General features: G+C 39.5%; 3 protein-coding genes and 1 long non-coding RNA gene across 6 annotated transcripts in view; 3 read left to right on the top strand and 1 right to left on the bottom strand.

The window, feature by feature from the left end:
- Positions 1-4787: 4787 nt before the first annotated feature.
- Positions 4788-7970, top strand: LOC149049573 (uncharacterized). The gene is made up of 2 exons (XM_089198714.1): positions 4788-4921; positions 7451-7970. The coding sequence occupies exons 1-2, from the start codon at positions 4876-4878 to the stop codon at positions 7813-7815; spliced, it is 411 nt and encodes a 136-aa protein (XP_089054840.1). The 5' UTR covers positions 4788-4875; the 3' UTR covers positions 7816-7970.
- Positions 7971-12469: 4499 nt separating this feature from the next.
- Positions 12470-13985, top strand: LOC149049572 (uncharacterized). The gene is made up of 2 exons (XR_016183852.1): positions 12470-12626; positions 13539-13985. It is a non-coding gene; the product is annotated as an uncharacterized LOC149049572 (long non-coding RNA).
- Positions 13986-14560: 575 nt separating this feature from the next.
- On the bottom strand, positions 14561-18341 carry LOC113670752 (uncharacterized). Of its 2 annotated transcripts, none has more exons than XM_089197083.1 (3): positions 18176-18341; positions 16106-16270; positions 14561-15173 (listed from the first exon to the last, which is right to left on the bottom strand). In XM_089197083.1, the coding sequence occupies exons 1-3, from the start codon at positions 18222-18224 to the stop codon at positions 14947-14949; spliced, it is 441 nt and encodes a 146-aa protein (XP_089053209.1). In that variant the 5' UTR covers positions 18225-18341; the 3' UTR covers positions 14561-14946. The 2 variants fall into 2 exon arrangements, with proteins under 2 accessions (XP_089053209.1, XP_089053208.1); XM_089197082.1 differs by lacking the exon at positions 18176-18341 and adding an exon at positions 17785-17919.
- A 532-nt stretch (positions 18342-18873) lies between these two features.
- LOC149049571 (uncharacterized) overlaps positions 18874-25306 on the top strand; it is a 7927-nt gene continuing 1494 nt past the window's right edge. The window contains exons 1-4 of one of the 2 annotated variants that reach the window (XR_016183851.1): positions 18874-19059; positions 19140-19249; positions 23896-23978; positions 24161-25142. Coding sequence is in view for 1 of the 2 variants with exons in the window: in XM_089197080.1 (XP_089053206.1) it covers positions 23970-23978; positions 24161-24628 (477 nt within the window). In the remaining variant the exon portion in view is untranslated. Of the gene's footprint in view, positions 19060-19139; positions 19250-23895; positions 23979-24160; positions 25147-25306 lie in introns of those variants that run through there. The other variant, XM_089197080.1, reaches the window with a different exon arrangement.

Genomic DNA, 25306 nt, shown 5'->3' with positions numbered 1-25306 from the left:
TTTACGTTCAAGTCTAGACTATGAGGAGCAAAAAAAAAAATCCATGCGGATTTAACAAACTAAAATTCTTCACTGAGCTACCTTACATCTGCTCTTCCTTAGGTGTTTAATGTTTTTTTAAATAGAACTTTATATGATTTTCCTGACATTTAATTGGTAGAAATCAACCAACGATTGGTAACGTATTAGTTTTCAGTTAGCTGTCAAATGTAATCATCTTTATTTTGGTGTCGTGAACTGATGCAAATTTCAAAGAAGTATTTAAAAAAGAAAGCAAAAAAAAAGATGGTAAATGTTGTTTAATTATCGCGTGACAAGAAAACACCATGATAACAATTCAACAACCAGTACCGCTGAGACATTTTCAACATTTTTTAAAGTGATTAATTTATAATTATGGTCAAAAGCTTTCCTTAAAGAATATTTATATAGTCGTATGTAAGACTATTTCATAACATGTTCATATTTTGAACTTTGCCAAGGCATGTGGTCTACTGGCTCTTCTCTCATCCTACGATGCATTTGGAACAAATTGCGTGACGCACGAGAACATGCAAATTTTAGTCTAACAATGATATCGAAGATCGTCTTTGGAGTGCTTTATTTTTCAAATGGAACTTAAGCTATGCCCTCAAGCCTTGTTCATTTGGCAATTTTAAATAATGCGGTTTGTGTTCGACCACATCACGAAATAAACTTGTCTTTGGGGGAAATATTATCTCGTTAAAACATACATTCGCGATATGAAATTTTTATAGGGAGCGCTATTTAGGTTGAAACTGAACGATGTACACGCAAGTAAATGTATACAATTTGAGACAGATCAAAACACTACAAAAATGTTTTGCTTTGCGTAATATTGTCCATGTGGAATGGACAGTCGATGAGAAAAATGTTTTGATGATTCGACGTAAAAGCGACACTTTTGTAGTGGCGGTAGCCCGTTATTGCAAATAAATAGTTCTGCATTAAAATATTTAGCCATGTTATTCAGTGTTTCTAAGGTTGGTTATGCAGATGAATTCTGTGATTGTATTCTACTGAATAATAAACAGCTACGCATTTTAAAATGTTTCAGTGATGCCGGTGAAATGTGCCATTCAGCGTTTTCACTGTTCCACGAACTTGACCAATCTGAATGACCGAATTCTCAACTTCTATAGTCGATCGCTTCACGTTTCCAAATTTCAGACAGGTTCTCTACGAGCACAACTATAACTAAAACCTGGACGACAAAAGTAATTTACGCACTTCAATCCATATCTCTCAAGAGGCGCTAAGAATATTATTTCCTGAGTCAATCTACAAACTATCGGCATCAGACAGACTCTAACAGAAGAACTCGCCTTTACAAGCGTACCTACCAGAAATCGGTATCGTTACGAAACAACACAGCACCACAAAGCGAACCATCATTTCTGATATTGCCGCTTAGCCACCAGGTTTGTTACCGCTGTGGTCGAGCGGCGACGGCGTAAAATTTGCATGCTCGCGCTCTTGCCTCACAGGCAGCCCAAGCCTACGATGGGCGGATGTTTACGTTTTTTCACGTTATGAGCAAAACGTGACAAACGAAAGGCAACGGATGAAATGTGAAACAAGAGCTGTCGAGGTTCTTGATTCCTGGCTCGTTGTATATTTAGAAGATGTGTAGTTGATTTTTATGGGGAAAACAGATTTGGAAGTTGATACCTTGAACAATTAATGGCTTTGATTAAACCTTGTTGTTTTGACGACTTGCTGTCTCACTCCTCAGGCCAAAGCGAAGCTATTTAAGCGAGTGATGGACTTTTAAATCTGTGAATGTCCCGGGCATGCATGAGAATTAAATGAACAGCAAACATTAAAGGAAGTTTATTTCCTTTAAGAAATCAAAATATCTCCCCGATCGAGATCCGGTTTTCTCTTAGGTCCGCAGGCTTCCGTAAGGACGTTTTGGATTTTTTTAAACCGGTCGTTACGTAACTTGAGTAAACAGGGGTCTCAAAAAACAATAACATAAGGCTGGGTATCCTGTGTGACGTAATTTGTCATGAGCATTAACATTAAAAAGTTTGTGAATTGCATTATCTAAAAAGGTTATCATTTTTGTCGGAAGCCGTTTTATCCCGGCATAGGGTAATAAAGACTTTGACACTAAACCGCCACGCAGCGTGAAATACATCAGCGGCAGTCACGGTATTAAAAGATATAGGTCTGCGACGCGTACGTAGCACACTTCTACTGCGAGACCACGGGGAAATTTAACTGTTTATGTAACCGTTTTACAAACTCAAAAAAAGAATATTTCAGCTTTTATCTGACTTTCAATTGAAGAAAACAAAAACAGTGATAAGAAGGGTCAGGTTTAAAGAAAATGAAAAGGCTTCCTAAACATGTTCAAATTATCTAAAATAATGATTAGATGAATATACAGATGATATGATTCAATGATTTCATGAAGTTTTTGAAAATGAAAAATTCAGAAAGCGATGATCGAACATTCTCTATAGAAACAAAGACAGCAAACCTCGGAAGACTGGTTAAGGTGAATTAGTTGAGAGGGAAATGTAACAGTTAAACTGAGTAAAAATTACTTTTACAAAACGGTTTCGGTTCCATCCAGTCTCACTGTCACTGGGAAATAATTATTTGATTACCAGCTTTTATCCATTTTCACAGGGCTTCAACCATGCAAAGATGCCATTAGGCATGTAGGCGTCATGCCAAATGTAATTGGTAATTCTTAGGAGCCCTCTTACTGTGTATTCAGATCTACTCAAATTAATGTCAGATATTACCCAAGAAATGAGGTTGTGAATCAGCACCGGAGAAAACTCTGGAAGAGATGGCAACCACGCCACACCCATTGAAATAAATAGCCAAAAGAAAATGATAAACTAAAGGAGTAAGAAATCTTATTTTCTTTCCTTGCTAATGAAAGAGAGAAAGATGTTTCTTTTCTTCTTTTCCGGCATGAGCGCGGAACAAAGAAAAAAGTCCGAGAGTCTGAGGTTTGACTCCTGATGGGGACTCTAGTCCCACGTTCGTCACAAGACACAAAACTGGAAAAGAGAATATCAACTGATACTGATATTATCTTGAACTGGCATCTACCTCGATGTATTGGAGATGCACACAGTAGTGTTATCATCAGTATAAACTTATGTGTGTTACCGTATATGCCGCAATGAAATGGATAAGCGACCTAAAATAATCTTTAATGAAGCCGACACAACTACAATCCCAATTTTTCAGTTCAAACTGTCTCTTTGAATTTGTTTCTTTCCGCACTGCTACGCGACCGACGTGAACATAAACAGGAAAGTAAATATAACATGCGTGTATCATAGCATGTAGCTTGAAGAGTTCTAAAATTCACACCTGTTTTTCTAGATCAAAGGGAAGTTTGAATAAAGCCTTTCGAGAACGTTAATCTTCAATGGACGGTGGGACGTTTTATTTTGCTTTTTTCCCTTTTCATTTATTGTTTCATTATTGTTACTATTATTGATTTATTTAAACTTTTTAAAATTCGTGTATATATTTTATTTTCAAACGATTTCATATTTGAACTTTTCTGAGATAGTTGTTCATAAACAAATAACTTAAACAAGAGGGGTTAAAGAATGGGAAGTATTTTCGCATAACCTTTCTGCTATTCGAAAATAAAACCGTAGTCCCAAAGGCCATCTATTGTTTTCGCTACGTTTTTATTTCCTTCATCCAAGAACTGCACGCATAATGAAGTCTGGGGCTGTGCGAATTCAAATTAAGGAGCAAACATCAAGAAGGTTTTTTCTATGAATCCAATTCTGACATCAAGTTAGTGATAGTCGATAAAGACTCTCCTCTGTGGTTAACAAAGCTACCGATATAATTTTTGTTTTTTTCTTTATTTTAAAAGAGTAAGCGAAAAGCGAGCCAGGAGAAAATAAAAGGTCTGTGAACAGCCAATACTTTTTCCTCGGAAACAAAAAAAAAACCAGATCTGATAGTCCCAAGCAGAACTCTGGCAGTTTCCAAACGCTTAAGTTTTTAATCTCTTTCAATAAACGTTGGCCTCCACGAGAGTGTTCACAAACGTGTTGCAACCACCCACTGAGGGCAAGTAATCAATCAATTCCGGCTGGAAATTCGCAAAAGTCAATAACTGATGTTTCAATTCAAACCGATTAATCATCGCGGTACAGAAACCTAAGGCAAACTAATTACCCCAACTTATGTGTAATACAATTGGACACAGCAGGTTTCTTAAGTGTTGTTTTCCTTCTCGTTTGAAAATGATTAATTCATTCCTTTTTGGCGCGTCTGGAGCGCTTTCAAAACAGTTACCAAACAAAAAATTACTATACATTTGAAAGAACTGTTATTATGTCATGTTTTTTTTATTTTTTAGAATTCGATTTACACGGCTCTACAGTAAAAAGAAAAAACAAGAAAATACATAAAAATAATCCGGGTTTTGTTCAACTTGGTAACTCAGTTTAACTTTCAATCGCAATTTGCACCAATGAGGTTCCTTGGTAGATCAGCTTATCTATCAGTTTATATCAAACGCACACTCATGGAATAATAGACGAGTAACTCATGCCTCATGACCTTAATTATGAAGGCTGAAGACAACTCATGGTCGCTCCAAAGACAAGATATTATTTAGACTACGAGCAGTCTCTCCCTTAAGGCCAAGTAATTAAGTTGCGTGTGCGGATTTTGTTTTTCTTTTGCGTAAATGCATTGTTAATTAACTTGCAAATGTTCTAAAATCTTATTGGCTCATGCCACAGACGTAAGGAGAGTGGATATCAGTCAAAAAGTTTAGTTCAGGTTGAATCTCTTCGAAGAGGTAAGAGACAACGAAGTTCAACGCGAAAAAAAGGCGTTAAGCCAGACAAGATGAGCATTTATATGCTGTTAGTTCTGATGACTGTTTTGGGCACCGGTGAGTGTGTGGTATGACGTTTGGTTAAAACAGGGTTTTAATTTCAGAACACAGTTTGTATTAGCTCCGAAATTGAACACCTATATTTCAGTTGAAATAGTGTACCTTGGTGCACTGATATTCGTGAGGAAAATTTGACCATCTTGAAATCCTTTTACTATGTCAAAATAGGCGCAATTAAGCTTTGCGAAATATCCATGGTTGAATAGGTCGATTGCGGATGGATGTGATAGAGATCAGGGCCGGGTTGTTGAAAGCTGGTTAAGATAACCAAGGGTTAGTGTGAAACTGATTTCAGATCTGAAAGCTTTATAAGAAAATTCAGTCGAAATTATTTTTGTCTAGAATACGACTATTTGATGCTATCAAAAGAACACAGAAAATTCTCCCAAAAAAGATTTTGAATAAAGGAGTAAAGAAACCCAGATTGCAATTTAATCTTGGGTTAGCGCTAATCGACATTCGAACAGCTGGGCCCAGAACTGTACCTTCTCTAAAGAATTGTGAAAAAACTGTCTAGAGGCTGGTCATTAGAAGCTTGCGTGTATGACGGTAAATAAGTTGTACGCACCCATTTAGAAGCAAAGGCTGTTATGCGTGCAAAACTCTGATCACAGTAGAGAGGTTGACACCAGCATAAAGGACTAGAAAATAAGCATTCACTGATCTAGTTCAAATGCGCGCGGAAATCTTTCATTTGATTTAACTGAAAATCATCAGGGAAACATTAATTGTGCGTTGTGCGGTGACTGGTAATCATGGTAACGAACACAACAAACTCAAGCATCAACTTTGTCTAAAAGTTGGCTAGACTTTCAGTGTCCATACACAGAATAGTGACGAAGTGCAGTTCTGGTGCATTACACCGAAGCAACTAATTCTTTGTCGAGGACAAATGCTTGAAAATCGAGATTTTCGGCTGAAAGAAGTTTCTTGCGTTTTTGGGCAGAAGTTAGTCGTTATCAATCATTTAAGAAATGGAAGGACTGACCCCTGCTGTTTCTCAGATCATTCAACAATTGGTTCATACGTCAGCGTGCGTTCATCGAGATATGAAGCACGCGGAAAGTTTGGAGAGCACGAAAGATGAATAAGAGTTGCTCGAAGCGTAGCCGCGAGCAACTCTAGCTTCTTGAGTGCTCTCCAAACTTCCCAAGTGCTTCATACCTCGATGAACGTACAGCTGACGTATGAACCAATTGTTTTATAACATTTTCAACCCGATGGTTTAAATGTTGTAAAATTTTTTTTCTCTAGGGATTTGTTTGCTGACGTCATGAGCGTGCGCAGTAGGAATGGTTTAAATGTTGTAAAATTTTTTTCTCGAGGGATTTGTTTGCTGACGTCATGAGCGTGCGCAGTAGGAATGGTTTAAATGTTGTAAAATTTTTTTTCTCGAGGGATTTGTTTGCTGACGTCATGAGCGTGCGCAGTAGGAATGGTTTAAATATTGTGAAATTTTTTCTCGAGGGATTTGTTTGTTGACGTCATGAGCGTGCACAGGAGGAATATGAAGCACGCTCACGTAATTGAATTTGATTAGACAAATTTACGCGGTATGTTATAAAACTACTTGCATTTAAAGTGAGAGAAATGAACATGGGTATTTCCCTTTTTATGCGGCCAATTTTCGAGCTTTAAATATACCAGCCGTACTTCTGATGCGGTTCTTATATACTTTATTTTAGCTTATCATGCACTTTTCACAAGTGATATTGTAAACCAGTTGCTGCTCGGTGGTGACTGAGGAATTCCAACTGTGTTCGGAAGCGATAACGAAAATCTCCTAAATGCGACTATAACTGAAAAACACAAGCGATAACGAAATCTCCCAAATGCGACTAAATGCCACTACAACTACGACTACAAACGCGAGAAATCGTACGCGTAACTTGCTTACGACTGATCAACGTTAAATGTCTCAGCACGGGCGCGCCAAGTGCACGACACGCCAGTCCGGTACTTTCTTCTTAACAAACTGAGTCACCTGCAGATTATTTTCAGAATGCTGTGCACAATTTTAATTGAAACGACGGGCCCGGGGTATGATTGCTTTTAGCTTCCTCACAGTAGGGGTGTATTTAGCACAGTGAATAAGATTACTCAATCAAAGAACTCGATAATCAAACAAAAGCGTACACAAGCAGCACCTCATTTATTGGAATCAACACGCAAACTGACTTCTTCGTCCATACGCGTAACCCCAATGGAACAAGTTTTGGAAAAAAAATAGTCATGCTATCGTTCAATCATTGCTTTTCAATTCAAACTCGCCCCCCATTAGAGAACTTCTTATGTGCCGGTCAGGGCAAATTTTAAACTCACAAAGAGACTTCACGTCCAACAAAACAGGCATCTGTCGTAGACATAGATTCGTTTAAATTTAACCTTTCAAGTTTTCACCTTATTCACATCTCTCCAGACTTTCAAAAGTGTCTGTAAACATTTGATAGTGACCCGTTTGTTTCCTAATCATTAAAACTGGACAGAGCCAAAGACAAAACCGTTTGTTCTACTTTCCTGTTACAGGTCATGGCCTTAAGTGTTTTAGATGCGGTGGTAAAGAGGCCGACTGCACCAAGAAAATATTTGAAGGAAACAAAACAAAATACGTAGAGAACTGTTCCACTGGTCAGGATACGTGCATGAGGACCTGGGGCCAAAAGGAGGATGATGACAACAGCTACGTCTCCAGCATGTGCATGGAAAAGCAAGCCTGTAAGGATTTAGAAAAGAAGTGTGAAGATAAGGAGCTGAAAGATGAAAATGACAAACCGTTGAAGTGTGCCGTCGCCTGCTGTAGCACAGACGAATGCAATGGTAGCTCCGAAGTCTACTTCGGCGTGATCTTTTTGGCCACCTGTTCTATCTTCGGCCTGGCACTGATAAAGTGAAGTAGAAGGCAAGGCGCTTTTAAAGCAACTCCAATGGTAGTATCCTATACGTACACATCAGGTGCAAGTTTTTTAGTAGTCTATCACAAAAATTTGAAGGCATCATTCAAAACTGTCAGGTTGTCTTAATAAAGCTTTTGATTCTGCACAGAAAATACTCCGTGTGAAATTTTCTATTGGCTTTGCGATTAAAGAATGCCAGCATTGAAACTTCATCTATTTAACGAATAGAGAAACATTGACTGTGCTCTGTTCTGTTGTAAAGCATGCAGGAAGCGGCTAGAGCAAGAAAGAATTGTAGGGAGAAACACGAGACGTAGTCGAATGTTTCTTCCCACTTCTTGAGTGCTCTAGCCGCTTCCTGCGTGCTTTATAACAGAACCAGGGCACAGCCAAGACTTCTCTATTTGTTTTATAATAAAGAATTCGTTAAATTCCCCGCGCATTACTTTCAATTTCAAAACAAACTTTTTTTTCCAAAGCGAACAACAGAGTCGTCAGCATGCTCTATACTCTCATAAAGCACGCTACAATAAGCCAATCAGAATCCTTGTTAGAATGCTTCAAATGATCTGATTGGTTGAAGAAGACTAAAGCTGTCATAAATGTCAAACCATCAAAGTTCACAATCTGCGATAGTTCACAAACTGAAATAGTTTGGCTGGTCGAATTTAACACATTTGCTTGACTCAGGAAGTTTCTTTATAGTTTTAATACAGAATCTGAAAGTGGAATGTCCAGTGAATTGTGGCTCGTAAAAACACGCAAGTTTTTTCACATGATAAATAATCTACTAAAGGCGTTTGTTTTATGAATGAACTACGGCTGAATTCACGGGAACATTAAGATTTCTCGGGATGACAGCGCCGTAAAACTCGGCTGTTGTGAGTGATGTGACTTACTCAACGCATCGGAAAGGATATCAGAGCAAGCTCTTAGTTGTTCACTCGAAGGGCGGCCGATTTAATTTCTGAGGCTTATTTCACTGCCATGACCGGAGATCGCCATGATGAGCTAGCTGCGATGGACCTCAGCACGATTGCTGTTGCTCTGACTCTGTCATGATTTGTATGAATTTTAACAGTTCCAGTTTGGTTACATTTTTCATCATTACTGTTTTTTTCTGTTTTGTTTTTGAACAGAACTATATATACTATATACGAGTGTAAGCTGTGTTTGATTCCTGTTACCGTACGTAAGTTTACAATCTAAATGAGCTCAAAAACCTTCAAAACTCGGACTGTCCATTTCCTTTTCTCTTGCAGGGTTTTCGTCTCCGCGCTTGGCAACCGCTTTACAAACCTTCGAGTGAGAAACACGGAAGACACCATTTACGCAGTAATTTAAAAAAGGAAATATTTTTCCCAAGCACCCTGTCAGTAATTTAGAGCCATTTTCAAAAACGTATGAATCAAATTGTTTCGTTAATGTAATTTTTGATTGCCTCTACTTCGTTAGGATTTTAATAAGATTGCTTGGTTTATGGAATTTTTGATTCCTTAATTTGTGTTGCAGCCGCTGCCGGTGATACAACGCAAAAAGCACTTTTTCTCCAGTCTCAGGCCTAGTCGAGTGCTTGCTACACACTACTTTAATTGCCACCACTTATTAACAGTTAATTAGCAAGGAACCCCTGTTTAGAACAAGGAACGATCTTGACAGAGGCACCTATCTGTAATTTTGATTGCGTAGGAGAAGCATTTTAAAAAAACACAACAAAAATCATTTTACTCTGAAAAATTTGCCTGCCGGTTTAGAGGGTAAAATTGTTGTAGCTTCACATGCGAAGGGTAAACCCACCTTTTCAACGAATTCCGGTCGTTAGATATACGTTTTCTCCGAGCATTGTCTTTCATGATACAACTAGAAATAAATAATTGTTGTAAAACAGCGAATTACCTGGTCGTCTCTCTGTTTAGTTTTAGTCCAGTCCACTGGTTCTCGTTTTCGTGTTTGACCGGCTGCAAACCTCTAATAGAGGACGCAAGAAATTGTACCGCTCCAGATCCGAATAAGGTTTTCCTCTCTTATCGCATGAATTAAAGACGAAAAATTCTTTGAATGAGATTCAAAACCCTGGTCTAACGTTTTAGGAGGCTCTGCTAAGTTTCATCTTTGCCAATACGAAATAAACGGCGTTCCAAGTATCTACTTTGTTTCTTAAATCTGAGTTCTCTTTCTTAGTCACTTCCGAAAGGAACCGATAGACAGTGTTCCTCTATGGGTACTTTGTCTGGTTTACTTTCCCCCTCTGTCCATTATGGACTCAAGATGTGTAATTATGTAGTTACAGCATTCATTTGCTGTTGTACGTTTGGCTGTCTACCCATGCATTCATTCCGGTTAAAGGTTATTAACAGTTCTCTTAATAAAATGGATTTTATCATATGTGAAATATTGTGGGTGATACACTCCTTTTAGAAGATCAAATTAAGAAAGAACTGTAAATTTGTCTCCCCTCTGATATAAAATGGCGTAGACAGAAGGTAGAAGCACCCCGACTGGTATCTGGGAAGCATTGGTTGAAGACACGACAAGATACAGTTTGTCCTCGAGGATAAATTCGTACCTTACACTCGTATCAGTCGAATTTGTGATATTTCATTTTCATTCAACCGCTTTTGAAGATCCTTGACTCGAACGATCAACCCGCTTTAGTTGCGGACATATTTTATTTTATTGCTTAGGAGATGTTTTTTTCACCTAGTTTTTGGCTAAACTTTAGACAATACCTCTTTGATAGAACTAATTCGAAAACGTATCTCGTAAATAACAATTTGTATTTATATTGTTCGTTTTTGTGGCGGGATTTTAATTGAATTGAATAACTGGCACGTGGCTTCGAAGCACTGTCTTTCTGATTGGAAAAATAGCAATTTTATTGCCTTCTTAGAGGATCTTAATGGCGTTTATCGTTAGCCGTAACACGGCAAAACAAAAAAAATTAGCAGTGAGGCGTAAAAATTGACAAATTTTAAGTGTTAGTCCGCATAAAAAAAGGTAACCTAGTGTTAACTACTAAGTTGAAAACGTAAATTGGCCACCAGAAAGAGTTAAAAGGCTGATGTTTCAAGTGTTAGCTCTTTGTCATCGCACTGACGAAGGGCTAACGCTCGAAACGCCGGCTTTTTAACCCTTTACGGTGGCCAATTTACGTTTTCAACTCAGTTGTTAACATTTAATTACCGCTATACTCTCCCAACGACGCAGCAGCACAGTTTCTTTAGAAACTTACCCCCTTTAGGCGTAAAAAAAGTTAACCGTAAAAATTTATTCATCTGATCACAATGGAAAGAAATTAACCTTTAGCCATAAAATGAGCAACATCTTGACCGTTCGCCTTAAGATGTATTACCCAATTGAGACCCTCGTTACTGCTTAATGATAAAATCCATTGGATTTTTTATTTAAAAATATAATCCTGAAAATTAAAAATAATATCAGATATATGCTTTCAAAAATCACAAATCGTTCAAAGCAGTTTGAATTAAAGATAGTATGAGTTTCTGGCAATATGCGATTAAATTATAGAATTTTCATCTACTTGTTCTGTTTTTTGCTAAAACGGAGAATCTTTTTTTTCTCCCGACGACAAGGGTAGAGGAAAAGATTGGAACAAATCAAATTGGGAAAGATTGGAACAAATCAAATTGGATAAGTTTGAGCAGAAACAAATTAACAAACTGGAGAAAAACAATTTTAATTAGCTTTAAAAATGTCTTATTTCCACAAAGTGTGTTTTGTCAGCTGGTTTTCCTCTGAACAATATGTGTAATCGTTATTGTAAAAATTAACAGTCTAGCTTATGTTTTAGAGTGTGATGATTGTCGTGATAAATATAATTACGCTGGATTCGAGTCGCAATTTTTGACACATAAGGATAACTTTAAATTAAAAAGTGGAATAATCATTTTTGAGCAATGTTTAGAACAAGATGAAGAGGGGTAGGTGGAAAAAAATCATGTCATCATCATCATCATCATGTCAAAATCATCTTCATGTTGATCTCGCCTCAAAGTTGCAATTTGGTTATCTACCCGACAATATTTTTTTTAAGACAGATATTTTTTCCCCCAAGTCTTTGTTTTACTGTTAATTTTTCTCTTCGTTTTTTTGTTTTTATTCCAACTCTAGAAACATAGCTGTCAGTGAGGATGATGGCTCACTTAAAATAGTGCCATAAGTGTTTATAGTAGGGGGTTCTCCATGGGGTGATGGCTTTTACGGCCATAGGTTAAAATTTTGTCCATTTTACGGCTTACGGTTAACCCCACTAAGACCCTCTAACAGGTGTTTTGTGTTGCTCCTTACATTAATTCAAATAGGTCGAGTGTGAAAGCATAACGTGAAATATTTTTTAAAATAAAAAACTGTAAGAGTTACCACAAGAGATTTTGTTTTCATCACTACATGGCACGCTTCACACATAGAATGAAACTTTTTCTTTTCACCTTGAAGTGTCTCTCGGGTGTGTGGAGTTTGAGGTGGCGGGACTATCAAAGACCCCTCCAACAAAATAGTACACGTCGTACCATTAATGAACACTTGTTTAATTGTTTTTCTTCGTAACTCATCAAACACCACTTCAAAGTAATTATCAATTTTTTGTGCGGCCCTCAAATGAGTGTTTACATAAGACGTTTGTTGTTTACATTGATAACGGATAATAAAGGGAACAGCGAAAGTCGCGTAATCATTGTAGTTGACTTAAAGGTCTGATCTGCTGTACTAACTTGACAATCTGTACCACCGTGAAAAGTCCAAACCAAACTGAGGCATGATGAAGAACTGTTTTTCGCTTGTTTTGTTGGGTAAGAGAGTACTTACATGTTTGCTGTATTCAATTGTGTCAAGAGGAAATTATTTCTTTCAAAACAGGGCTCTTATTAAGGACAGGGCGCTTCTTTCTTTTTTGAGGAACAGAAGAAGGTGCAAAACAGGGCGTTGATATTTATTGAAAAAAGATCAAAAAGACTTGAAAACGGACTTGTTGTCCCTAGATCCTTCCTGGCTAGAACGTCCAGCCAAGCAATCATCCCAAAATTTTAAGACGAGATCATTCGTTCGAAGGAACTGTGCCCTGACAACGCAGTAATAGTTGAGAGACTGAGACAAAAAACCCTTGTTTTTGCAACGAGACTTAAAGTGAGCAATTACAGCAAGATAAACCAAGGTTGATCTCAATGCACATTTAATGTTACAGTGCTATCACTAGATTACCAAAGCAGAAAAGGGGCGCTTGTTAACGAAACAAAATTAGAGAGGAATGTTTATTAGAGATGGGGCGCTTATTGCTAAGAGAGCACCAAATCAAATCCCTACGGGACTGCTAGACGTGGATAAGAGGCGGTAAATTACCATCTATTGGGAAATAATATATTTTGGAAGAAACGCTTTAGAAAGAATAATAAGCTCTTGTCGACTTAGTCTATTCAGAATGCTTTGGCTGAACCTTCTTAGTTTCCCTTTCGCTAACAACTCAATATAATAAAGAAAAATGTTTTATTTGTTAGTCATACTAAAGCTCACCCGATGCATGAGCTCATTAGTCACTTTTCTGTCCCACCAAAATGACTTGGCATTAATATTGACGAGTACTAGCAGTTCGTAATAATAATAATCGATGTTTTCCTCTGGCCCCAAGCCGCTAATCTCCATGAGTGTTTGTATTTTGTTTTACTGCATCAAGAAACAGAAACATTTGTACTTCCATTTTGTTATAGCCATGGTATGCAGTGTTGCAGTAGCTTTCCCAAAGAAATTAGAGGAAAGTGGGTTGAACGAATATTTCCTTGAAGACGCTTCTGGTTTCACGGCGGATGAGAGCTCCAGTTTTCAAGATGCAAGTGTTGGTGCCGACGAGGGTTTCAGTCTTGAGAGTGACGCATCTGGTCTAGCAGCTGATGCTCGTCTGGCTAAGGCTTCGGACATGTAAGCCGGAGGATCAAGTCTTGAAGCAGATGAGGATCGCTGGGGGCCATGGAAGAGGACAATCTACAGCTTACAGATTCTTAATCTTCATTGGTTAATTGGGTGTAGGATAATGATTCCAGATTGTAGAATTACCTATTCCGGTTCTTATGGTTTAGATCCATCAGTGAATTAAGTCAGACATACGAAATATAAACGTGATAAACATACAGGAATAAATAAACAACTAGTGTATGTAACGCCGGTGTGGTGATGTGTTAGAGCCAAATGCTGATAGAAACAATAGTGAACAACAACGAGGTTTGGGGAAATTTTGATTTTCCGAGGAAAACCCAAGAAAGCAAGACATGAAACCAGTAAAAGCTCAATAACTGAGAAAGCCCCATCGAATGCAATCAAAAATAATAAAGTTGATAAATTAACTGACTTCAAGGAAGGGAATAAGTGAAAAAAGACTTCAGGGGAAGAATGAATGAATAGTGAAATAAGTAAGGGCGGAGGACGACGAAAAAGAAAGGCAGGGCTACCAACTGTTCTTTTCCGCTCTGAGATTATGTAAATTAGCCAGCAAGGTACAAATTATTGATTGTTCGAAACCTTTTGAGGAATCTTCCTACTATTTTTGGGCGCAAACCGTCGTCACATGGGAATATGGACTTGTAAGAATTTTAAGACAATTTTAATCCGTACTTTCTTGTAGTCTTCTTTCTTACTGTTTTTTTTATTCATGGTTGCCTTGTTATTATGGCCTTTTTTGCTATTGGTGGCAATAAAAACTCAGAAGGACTCCCTATATAAAATATCACTTGACTTGTAAGTTTAGTCACTTTTAATTTCTTTGGCTTTACAATAAGTTCTCAAAAGATTCAACTAAGTTTGTGCATACTTCATGCAGTTTTTTTCAATTGGTGGAGCGCTGCACCGGTATCGCAGAGGTCATGGGTTCAAATCCCGTACGGGCCTGAATTTTTTTCAGGTTCTATTTACAACTACTCGTTTCAGTAGTGTTCTTAGCTGCGAGGATCTCTTAAGTTCATCTTTCCACCGCAGTGCAAATATATGAATGTACTTTCAATCTCTTTGGCTTTACAATAAGTTCTCAAAAGATTCAACTAATTAAAGTTTGTGTATACTTCATGCAGTTTTTTGTTAAACACCGTGCAATAAATCAAACGCTGCCAAAGAAAAGTTTTGAAATACTTAAATGAACAATGAAAAACTAACTGCCAATACAAGGGTCGCTCCCAGGACTTTTCCCGTTGTAACGCTGTTAGCCTCAGAGGGGAGCGTTGGAGGCTGGGAAGCCTTGGCAGAGTCGTAGTCGAAGTTGCATTTGTCTTCTTGACAACTGGCCATCTTAGAGCAGACTGTTTTTTCCCCAAACAGCTTACAAGGATCTTTGTTGCAGTCCTCGTGCAAGCAGCAACCTGTCATCAAAAGGAAAATCAAATCCTTATTATTATCACGAGCCTTAGTAGTTCATACGACTTTAAAAGAAGTTGAGAAATGCTAATTGGGTAAACGAAATAAATGTGTCTTATTCAAACTCTTTTATTTTATTTCACCTCATATCATCGCATCGAATGTGATGGAACCTCCTCGTGATGTGACACTCTCTAAGCGCATGGCATCGAATATAATGTTATGTCATCTCCTCATGTAATGTCAGGTCGGTCCTGACGTGTCATGCTATGTCGTGTTGTATCACCCCACATCTGTAATATTTGATCTCATCTTTGTCACGTCATGCGATGCAATTTTACGTAAAGGGATGTCATATCGGTCACGCGAGGTCATTTCATTTATAATCACCACATTTGTTGTGTCATTTTTTTCCAAGTTATTTTCATTCATGTCATCCCATGCCTGTCATATCTGTCGCGCGAAATCATGACGTGTTATCATACGTTTATCGTGTGATTTTATATGGTGTTTGTTCTAAATGTCTCGACGCACTATCTTATTCCATCATTTCTTGTTTTATTTTTCATTTCATCACATCGCACATCCCAGCTCTCATTATGTCATGTTAATTGCATCAAATCACTTCCCGAAACTGCATTCACATATCACCTCATCGTCTCTCGTTTTAGACATCTTTTCTTTCCTCAACAAAGCGCCTCAATGGGGTTAACCGTTAGCTGTAAAACGGCCAAAGAATTTAGCCATTAGGCGTAAAAACTGACAAATTTTAACGGTTAGTCGCTAAAGAAGTTCACTGTAAAAAAAGTTTCTGGTGAAAACAATGGAAAGATATTAACCGCAAGCCGTAAATTGGCCAAAATTTTGACCGTTAGCCGAAAAAGCCATCACCCAATTGAAACCCTCTTAGCACGTCTCTCACTTTGAAGTTTCTTACTTTTAAACTCCTTGATCGTGTTGTATGAAGTAAAATTGACTGTGTACACTTGACAGGCGAACACAGAACCAGGCATGGATGAATCATCACATTTTACTGTCGCTTTACCAGACCCCTCACAACTTGATGCAGCTCCACCACAACGATAGCACGTGATCGACCACCCTAAAGACAAAACATTTAAGAATGAAAATGGCTTTTGACCTAGTACTAATTATGATTATAGCAGGCCTTCATTACCAGTGCTGCAGGACACGCGTTTCTCCGCCCTCGGGGAGTTTTGAGATGAGTACGATAGAAGTTTGCCGGGGGTCTGGCACTATCAATCAGCGGTAAATCCCTAGCAGATTTCTCGCCGGTTCACGTTTTTTTTAACCCTTTAACTCCCAGAAGTGATTAACATGTAACTTCTCCTTATAATATCCATACATTAGTGAGTAAGCAGGTAATAAGAATAATCAAACTTAGACAGCTAGAAGTTGTTATCTTTATCTATTACTAAATTCTCGTAACTAATTCTTAAGGGAATGAGTTGAAGCTAGAAGGGAGAATTAACAATCGGATCTTGGGAGTTAAAGGGTTAAGGCCTCTGACGTTCCCGCGGGGGAAGAACAGGCGCTCGCACGGTAGCACTTATGATAAGGACGTGATTATGATCACGATCTTGACATGTTATCTATTCCACTGACGAGTTCCCCATCGCTTAGTGGTAGGGTGTGGTTTCGAATTTTGAAACCTCTTGAGGAGGGGGGGGGGGGAGTGATTGTAGCCTCCTTTCTTATCAATTTATCACCTTTTATACCTGTATTCCACCGGATTGATTTAAACACACAACTTTGTATTCATTTTTCTCCTTTGGGATAAATAAATTTAAGAGGAAAATGAATTCTGAGAAGAAAAGCAACTTTCTCGTAGATGTTCGCCACAAAGAAATGCACGCACGACCTGAAATGAGTCCATCGGAAACGCTTGTCCTTGAGAGCTATCCCGGAAAGTCACGTTCTTGCTTAGTGTTAAATTACGTGGCGCAAAAAAGAATGGCATCTCCTCAAGAAACTAGAATAGCTAATGAACCTCTCTTGGCTAACTAATATTTCATACATGAAGTCATGTTTAATTAGCTGGAGTTTTTAATTAAGGCTCACAGGACAAAAAACTTGAAAGCAAAAACTGCCATAATGTGTTCGGTACCTTCATAATGAGAGGAAAGTTTTAAATCTTAATTCTTGCATTTTCTTAAACTTTCTTATCATTGAAAAATTACTTAACGTATAAGGCGGCTTTTAAAACTAAGTAATTTTTGCAAACAAACGCCTTTTTCGGAGAAAAATAAATAGATGTTATTTTGAAGTCGATCCCTGGCAAAATAGCGATATAAGCCAAGAATTGGTACAACTGACCTTCATGCATAGACACTGCAATCTATCTTATCTTAACGGCTTTTACTGCATGTGATATTCTTATAATCATTGTACTACTTGCGAACGTAGGAAACGCTAAAGAGCGCGAAACCCAAGACGTCACCAGCGCTAAATGATAAGGTCTGTCACTGATCAGTTTTCGACCGATACAGGCACCCAAAAGCTTAAGATGGCGGCATCGTGTTCTACGCACGCCATAACAATTGTCTAAAACGTTCCGATTATTTTCATCAACACCTAGGAAGAAGAGATACGTACCTAGCACAAAGACTGAAGCTACAACCCATGCTATTAATAGCAGTTTCATTTTGATCTGCGATCGTTTTCCGGTGCGTCTCGAAAACGTTTCTTTTGGGAAGCACTTATTATGTAAGCAATATTTAAGTTTTTGGTCGCTTTGTTTGCTAAGCTGTGTTAACCCTAACTACGCATAGATACGGAGAAATATAAGTCGTCATTTTAACGAGCAAAATGAACTCTAAGCTCGTAGATGTTCGCCACAAAGAAATGCATGCACGACCTTAAATGAGTCCATCCGAAACGTTTATCCTCGGGGGCTATTCCGGAAAGTCACGTTTTTGCTTCGTCTTAAAGTACGTAGCGCAAAAAAAAAAAAAAAAAAACAGACAATGGCATCCGAGACACGTACCTTGCAAAAAGACTGAAGCTACAACACATGCTGTTAATAGCAGTTTCATTTTCTTTTTCCGGCGCGTCTTGAAAAACTTAATAAGGCTTTGGTTTGGCTTTTCTCCAAGCAAAGTGTTTGGATCCGTTTCTATCCTATTTAAGAATTAAAAATTATGTAAACACGGTCCTCTCGTCACGTGATCCAACAGGTCTTTGTTGTTTTCGTGTCTGGTAGCTCATTAGCAGTGGAGATATTGAAATTCGCTGTTCGGCATTACAATGAATATATTTGCATGTTACACAGTTGCCCAACCTTCCAGTTATGGCTTTCTAACAATAAAGCTTGCATACGCTTCCGTCTGGTGACGAAAAGAGGGTTTTTCTCAGTCCCTTTCTGAGACGAATACCTGGTTTAAACGGTTTCGAGAAAGGGCAAAATCTTTACTTTCAGGGGTAGGTATATTCTTCCCTTACTAATGTATGTATTTAATCTCGTGACCCCCGCCTAGGATTGTGTTTTCGAGGTGAAATCGTTAACGAATGTGAATTTGGCGCGTTGAAGTGAGGGGGAAATCCATCCTGGGTAATTTTCTATTCTCTTTGTATCCTACCTATATCACGAACAAAAAAGCTTTATCATTATATATAGACTCCATTTGTTTATAAAATGTAAATGTAATTATTATTATTTATTATTATTATTATTATTATTTTCAATCGTGGAAACCGTAAATTTGTTCATTTTAATCCCCGATTTTATCAAACGCTCGAAGCCTCTTGCTGGCAGCCATATTGGATTCTTTACAGATCGCCGATAATTGTGTCATTACGGTCGTTTAAAGACCATTCGAGGAAGAATATTCGTATAGCCAGCAATTTTTCAGGGGATAAATGGGACGACAGGTAAGCGAAGCAATTCTGAACGTCAAATTCGCATTTGTGTGGCCATGTTGAATAACTTAAATTTCTTGCTCACTTTGCAGTCGAAGACCTCTGTACAGAAAAAGCAGAAAATGCAATAAGCCGAATTCTCTACCAAGGACGCTGTGATTCAAGTAGAACTTTTCACGCATTCATCTTCACATATAGCTTTTGTTATGGTTTTCCAGTGTGTTGTATGTTGTGTGCTACCATATATGGTTTGCTCATGGCACGCATGAGGCTTCATTAAACAGTCTTTTACTTACCGAACCGCCATGTTGATTGGGGTGTGTAGTTCTTAAGTAATACATGACAATTTTGGCGACGAGGATAGGATGTTAAGGGACCTTTTTGGCTGCTAAAAGTGAAGACATCCCTAAACTAAATCCACATAACTTCCACGATGGCCAGCGATGCAAATACGGCACCAAATCCAGTTCGTAACATCGGAAAAGTTCAAAGGTTCACTGTGGGAACTGACTTCGAGGCGTATACAGAACAGTTAGGATTCTTCTTCGTGGCCAATGGAGTGACCGACGCGAAACAGAAGAAAGCCATCCTGTTAACCAATCTTCCCACTGAAACGTACCAACTGGCGAAAGATTTGATGGCTCCGACCTTGTTAGGAGAAGATTCTCTCACGTACAACGCAATCGTAGAGCGTCTCCGCGAACAATTGAAGCCACAGAAGTCTGCTTTAGTAGCCAGGTATGAGTTTGACAACCGAGCACGTAACGCAGGAGAAACGGTGAGTCAATATGTTGCTGTTTTGAAACATCTAGCTATGGATTGCAAATTTAACGACGCCATGCGTTTGGAAAGGCTTAGAGATAGACTGGTTTCGGGTATTCGAGATAAGAGAATGATGTCAGAGCTTTTGAAACTTAAGCTTGAGGAACTAACATTTGACATTGCTGTTGCAAAGTGCTTAGCTATTGAGCAATCTTACAAGGATGTTGAAGCTCTCCAGGGGAATAAAGCGTCAGAATCAATCGATTTATTAGCCAAATCAAAGCCAGGCAAGAAGCTTAAATTCAAGAGAGAAGCCAAGCTTTCAGAGAAAAAGGGTTCTTTTTCCCCCAAGAGAACGGGTGATCAAAGTTGCTACCGCTGTTTGGGAATTCATGATCACAAAAGTTGTCCATTCAAGAAAGAAAAATGCCACCACTGTAACAAGACTGGTCACATTGTGAGGGCTTGTAAATCAAAGAAAAAAGAGACACAAGCTTCCCAACCCCCAGTAAATTATGTAGACAGCGATGACGGGGACAGCGATGACTATTTGGCATCCCTTGAGGTTAATAATGTGGGTGACAAGGATCACGTAATATGGGTCAACCCCGAAATACAGGGAAAGGTGGTCAAGATGGAACTAGACACAGGGTCAGCGGTGTCTGTACTTCCATACAAACTATATAAGGAACATTTTAATCATGTGAAACTTTCAAAGAGCCTTGTGACACTTAAGACATACACTGGGCAGAAAATCACACCTAAGGGAGAGATGAGATGTAATGTTAAGTTCAAGGGCCAGGAAAAAGAGTTAAACCTACAAGTTGTTGAGACGCAGGGACCAGCACTGTTTGGGCGTGACTGGCTGTCCAACATTCAACTGAACTGGGGTGAAATAAAAACCTTTAAGCTTAGCAAGACTTCAGAAGGGGGTATGACACGCAAAGTGGATCAGCTACTACAGAAGTACGAGTCTGTATTCTCCGAAAATCTGGGCACACTTAAAGGCTACAAGGCGGATTTGAAGGTCGAGGAAGGCTGCCAGTCCAGCTTTCATAAACCACGCCAAGAGCCATACGCACTCCGCCCCAAAGTAGAAGCAGAATTGACACGCTTAGAGAAGGAAGGTATTCTCTCTAAAGTAGAATACAGTGAATGGGCGACCCCAATTGTCCCGGTAGTCAAGCGAAACGGATCGGTACGAGTTTGTGGCGATTTTAAGGTCTCAGTGAACCCAGTACTTCTTGCAGAACAGTACCCTCTGCCACGTATAGAGGATATTTTTGCAAATTTGGCTGGCGGTAGACATTTCAGCAAGCTTGACCTTCGCCAAGCTTATCACCAGATGGAAGTAACCGAAAGATCCAAGGAACTCCTTACGATTAATACACACAAGGGCCTTTTTCGATACAATCGCTTAGTCTTTGGCATCTCTTCGTCTCCAGCCATTTGGCAGCGTGCCATAGACCAGGTATTACAGGGAATACCTGGGACCCAGTGCATCCTTGATGACATGATTGTCACAGGCAAAACCGATGCAGAACATTTGGAGAACCTGGAGAGTGTACTCAAGCGATTACAAGATGCGGGTCTGAAGGCTAACAAGGAGAAGTGCGAGTTCTTCAAAGATAGAGTTCAGTTTTGTGGGCATGAGATCGATAAGGAAGGTCTACACAAGACACAAGAGAAGATTGAAGCAGTGGTCAGTGCACCAAGACCTGAGAATGTGTCACAGCTTCGCTCATTTTTAGGGCTCGTAAACTATTACAACCGTTTCTTGCCCAATGCGTCTACAGTTCTCCACCCACTTCACCAGTTGTTAGAGCAAAACAACGAATGGCAGTGGACTGAACGGTGCGAGCGAGCGTTCACTGAGGCTAAGCGTATGATTACATCTGAGCAGGTGCTAACGCACTATGACCCAGCATTACCGGTTAGGCTGGCATGTAATGCTTCACCAACTGGCATCGGCGCGGTTCTTTCACACGTCATGTCCGATGGTAGCGAAAGGCCGGTAGCTTTTGCGTCCCGATCGTTGACCACTTGAAGACTGAACGACGGTATGCACAGATAGACAAGGAGGCATTGTCCATTGTGTGGGGGGTGAAACGATTTCATGTTTACCTCTATGGTAGACGATTTACGCTCATTACAGACCACAAGCCCCTCACTGCCATCTTCCACCCAGAAAAGGGAGTTCCAGCCATGACTGCTGCAAGGCTTCAGCGATATGCATTGTTCTTGTCTGGGTTCGACTATATCATTGAGTATAAGAGTACAACCAAACACTGCAATGCCGATGGACTGTCGCGGCTCCCTCTCCAGCAGAAAGAGCGAGAAGACTTGGAAGTGGATTCAACAGAGGTGTTCCACGCCTCTCAGTTTGTGCCATTACCTATAACCAGTGAAGCAGTGGCAAGAGAAACACGTCGTGACGTTGTCCTAGCGAGGATACATGATTCTATCGTGAAAGGATGGTCTACTCGTGTGGAGGGAGACAAGCCTTATTACGAGCGACGCAATGAACTGACAGTTCACCAAGGTTGCATCCTATGGGGAATGAGAGTGGTAGTTCCCAATAAGTTACAAAGCAGAGTGTTAGAGGAACTTCATGATGGGCATCTGGGCATGGTCAAAATGAAAGCACTCGCGAGGAGCTACGTATGGTGGCCTAATATCAATGGTCATCTGGAAGAGCTAGCGAAAGGCTGCAGCGGGTGTCAGCAAAACCAGAAGATGCCTGCTAAAACACCACTACATCCGTGGGAGTGGGCCACTACACCATGGCAGCGTATACACATCGACTACGCAGGGCCATTTCAGAACTCGATGTTCTTAGTGGTTGTCGACGCACACACCAAGTGGCCAGAAGTGGTTCCAGTCAAGTCAACTTCTTCAAGTTCGACTATCGAAATTCTACCCGATTTGTTCGCCAGATTTGGAATTCCAGAACAGATAGTCAGTGACAATGGTACACAGTTTGTTTCTGAGGAATTCCAGACATTTGTCAAGTCCAATGGCATCCACCATATAACTTCAGCACCGTACCATCCAGCGACGAATGGTCTTGCGGAAAGGACAGTACAAACCTTCAAACAGGCTTTGCGTTCCATGCGTCAAAGCCCCAAGCTAGTGAGGGAGAAGTTGGCGAAGTTTCTCATAGCTTACAGGAACACCCCACACTCCACCACCGGTGAGAGCCCAGCACAGTTACTCCTGGGAAGACCATTGCGTACTCTCCTAGATTTGGTGAAACCTAACTTAAACCGTAAGATGGTTAACCAACAACACCAGCAGAGCATTAAGGCAGCGATTGACAAGGGTAAACAGTATCGCCAGTTAGAGATTGGTGACTCAGTTATGTCACGGGATTATCGAGGGGATCTGAAGTGGCGTCCAGGGCTGATTGTTAACAAAACAGGTCCGCTGATGTATGAGGTACAGGTGGCACCGGGACTGATCTGGCGCCGACATATTGATCAGTTGAGACCAACGGCAGTTGGACACCCAGTTGAAAGCACTGACGCCGACTGTAGTGTTGAAGTCAGCCAACCTGAAGTGGCCAACACACCACTGACCCCAATTACATCAAGTACTCCAACCACGGAGGGTGGCACAGCTCCAGGGGGTTCCAAAAAAAGATCAACCAAAGATGGTTCCTGTTTCCACACCTACGGTACCTGACCCTCCTGATGCTAAACCAGCTACAGTTAGTCCGATGGTCAAAATGCGACAACACCCTCAGAGAGTTCGCAGAGCACCACAGAGGCTTGATCTCTGAACTTTGTTTTATTCTGTTCGTTTTCTTGTTTAAAGGTCGTTCTTACCTTTCGAACTGTGGTTACCGGACACTGTTGGTTTATTTTATGTTTTCCTTGAAATTGTATTTTAGGGCTTGTTTTGAAAACTAGGGACAGATCGTTTTATGTGTGGAGGAATGTTATGGTTTTCCAGTGTGTTGTATGTTGTGTGCTACCATATATGGTTTGCTCATGGCACGCATGAGGCTTCATTAAACAGTCTTTTACTTACCGAACCGCCATGTTGATTGGGGTGTGTAGTTCTTAAGTAATACATGACAGCTTTGAAAAGAAAAGGAGAGTTACAAGAGCAAAACAAATTGTTATCACTGGACATTGAAGCCAAAAAGGCTTGGCTGGATGAATATGGTAATATTATAACTTTGAGTGTTTTCGAAACGAGCTAACAATTTCATTTTTACCACCATGCTATTCTGAAGTTCGAACGGAAATAAGTTATATGTAGAACATTCTGTTCCTTTAGTATTTACTTGTGATTGCAGATAATGTTGAGATCTAATTTCTCCATTTGTTTGGTTTTTTTTTAAAAGGGACAAATACAAACTTCTGTTGCTCAGAAAGATACAGTAGAAGAAGAACTACAAAGCCTTCAAATGAGTGTGGAAGTAAAGGAAGATCGAGTAAAGCAGCAAGAGGAAAAAGTTACACAACTAAATGAGCAGTATCACAAATTTAAATCTTTGCTTGAACGAAAAGGCTTTTCAGTAGCTAAGAGAAAAAATGCCAGTACATCTTATGATGTGATTACTAATGTCAGTTCCAGCACCAAGTTTAGACGAAGACAGGAGACGAAAAATGTTTTAGAATTCAATCACAGGGGAAAAGAAGGGTCAATATATGGGGCTTGGGATGATATTTCATCTGCTGCTGACAACCAAACCATGGACAAACTAATTTGTGGACATAAACAAGGGAAATATCTCCGGGATCTGTTTGACATGACAATGAAAGGGTATCAAAATTCAGATGAGGCTTTGAAACAAGCTGTCTTTATGTAGTACCAGAACTTTCTGTCTTGCAGAAAGTATGCCCTTGTCTGCAAAACTCAGTCCTCAATTTCTGATTCAAACTCTGATCTATGGGTTCCCCATAACAGAAAATGTTTAGGTTTAGAATTAAGGGTGCCAAATATAGCAATATCTGACAAACAGGTGGAGAATTTTGAGATAAGTCTTGACATTGGTCATGTTCATCAAATCCCCAATGCACCGGGTGTCTCCAGAACAATACCTGAGTTGTTTTCATGATAATTTATCTGCACCTTATGTGTAAGCTTATTTGGTTTAATGACAAAAGAAATCATTTCATTTTGCAATTTTCTGACGGTGGGGCCCCTGAGTCAAGTCAGCTAATCATGTCAATAAAATGGCAGCCTAATGACATGGAATTTTGGAGACAGGGTGAGAAGCAGGGATTTCCAGTACATTTTACATTATGTCAGTCTGGGGGGGAAATATGAAGTACTGCAAAGCATCTGGAAGCAACACATTGATGAAATGGAAATGTTAGAGGGTAATATATTTATTGTTTCTAACAAGCAGTGTACTGTAGAGTTTCAGCCCAGTGCTGATATGTGCTGGCAAAGCTGGGCCAACAGTGAGCTAAATCAAGCTGCCACTTACCTATCTCTTTATGCTAGTGTAAGTGAAGGAAATATGTGTACTATGGCTCCTATA

Source organism: Pocillopora damicornis, chromosome 2 (genome assembly GCF_964200805.1).
Source record: "Pocillopora damicornis chromosome 2, jaPocDami1.2, whole genome shotgun sequence".
Taxonomy (NCBI): domain Eukaryota; kingdom Metazoa; phylum Cnidaria; class Anthozoa; order Scleractinia; family Pocilloporidae; genus Pocillopora; species Pocillopora damicornis.
This window is presented reverse-complemented; position numbering and strand designations above follow the sequence as displayed.

Coding starts and splice junctions, on each gene's coding strand:
- LOC149049573 (XM_089198714.1), top strand. CDS start 4,876: ATGAGCATTTATATGCTGTTAGTTCTGATGACTGTTTTGGGCACCG. Junction 4,922..7,450: donor GATGACTGTTTTGGGCACCG/GTGAGTGTGTGG, acceptor TTCCTGTTACAG/GTCATGGCCTTAAGTGTTTT.
- LOC113670752 (XM_089197083.1), bottom strand. CDS start 18,224: ATGAAACTGCTATTAACAGCATGTGTTGTAGCTTCAGTCTTTTTGCAA. Junction 16,271..18,175: donor AGCTTCAGTCTTTTTGCAAG/GTACGTGTCTCG, acceptor TTTTGTCTTTAG/GGTGGTCGATCACGTGCTAT. Junction 15,174..16,105: donor CACGATCAAGGAGTTTAAAA/GTAAGAAACTTC, acceptor TTTTGATGACAG/GTTGCTGCTTGCACGAGGAC.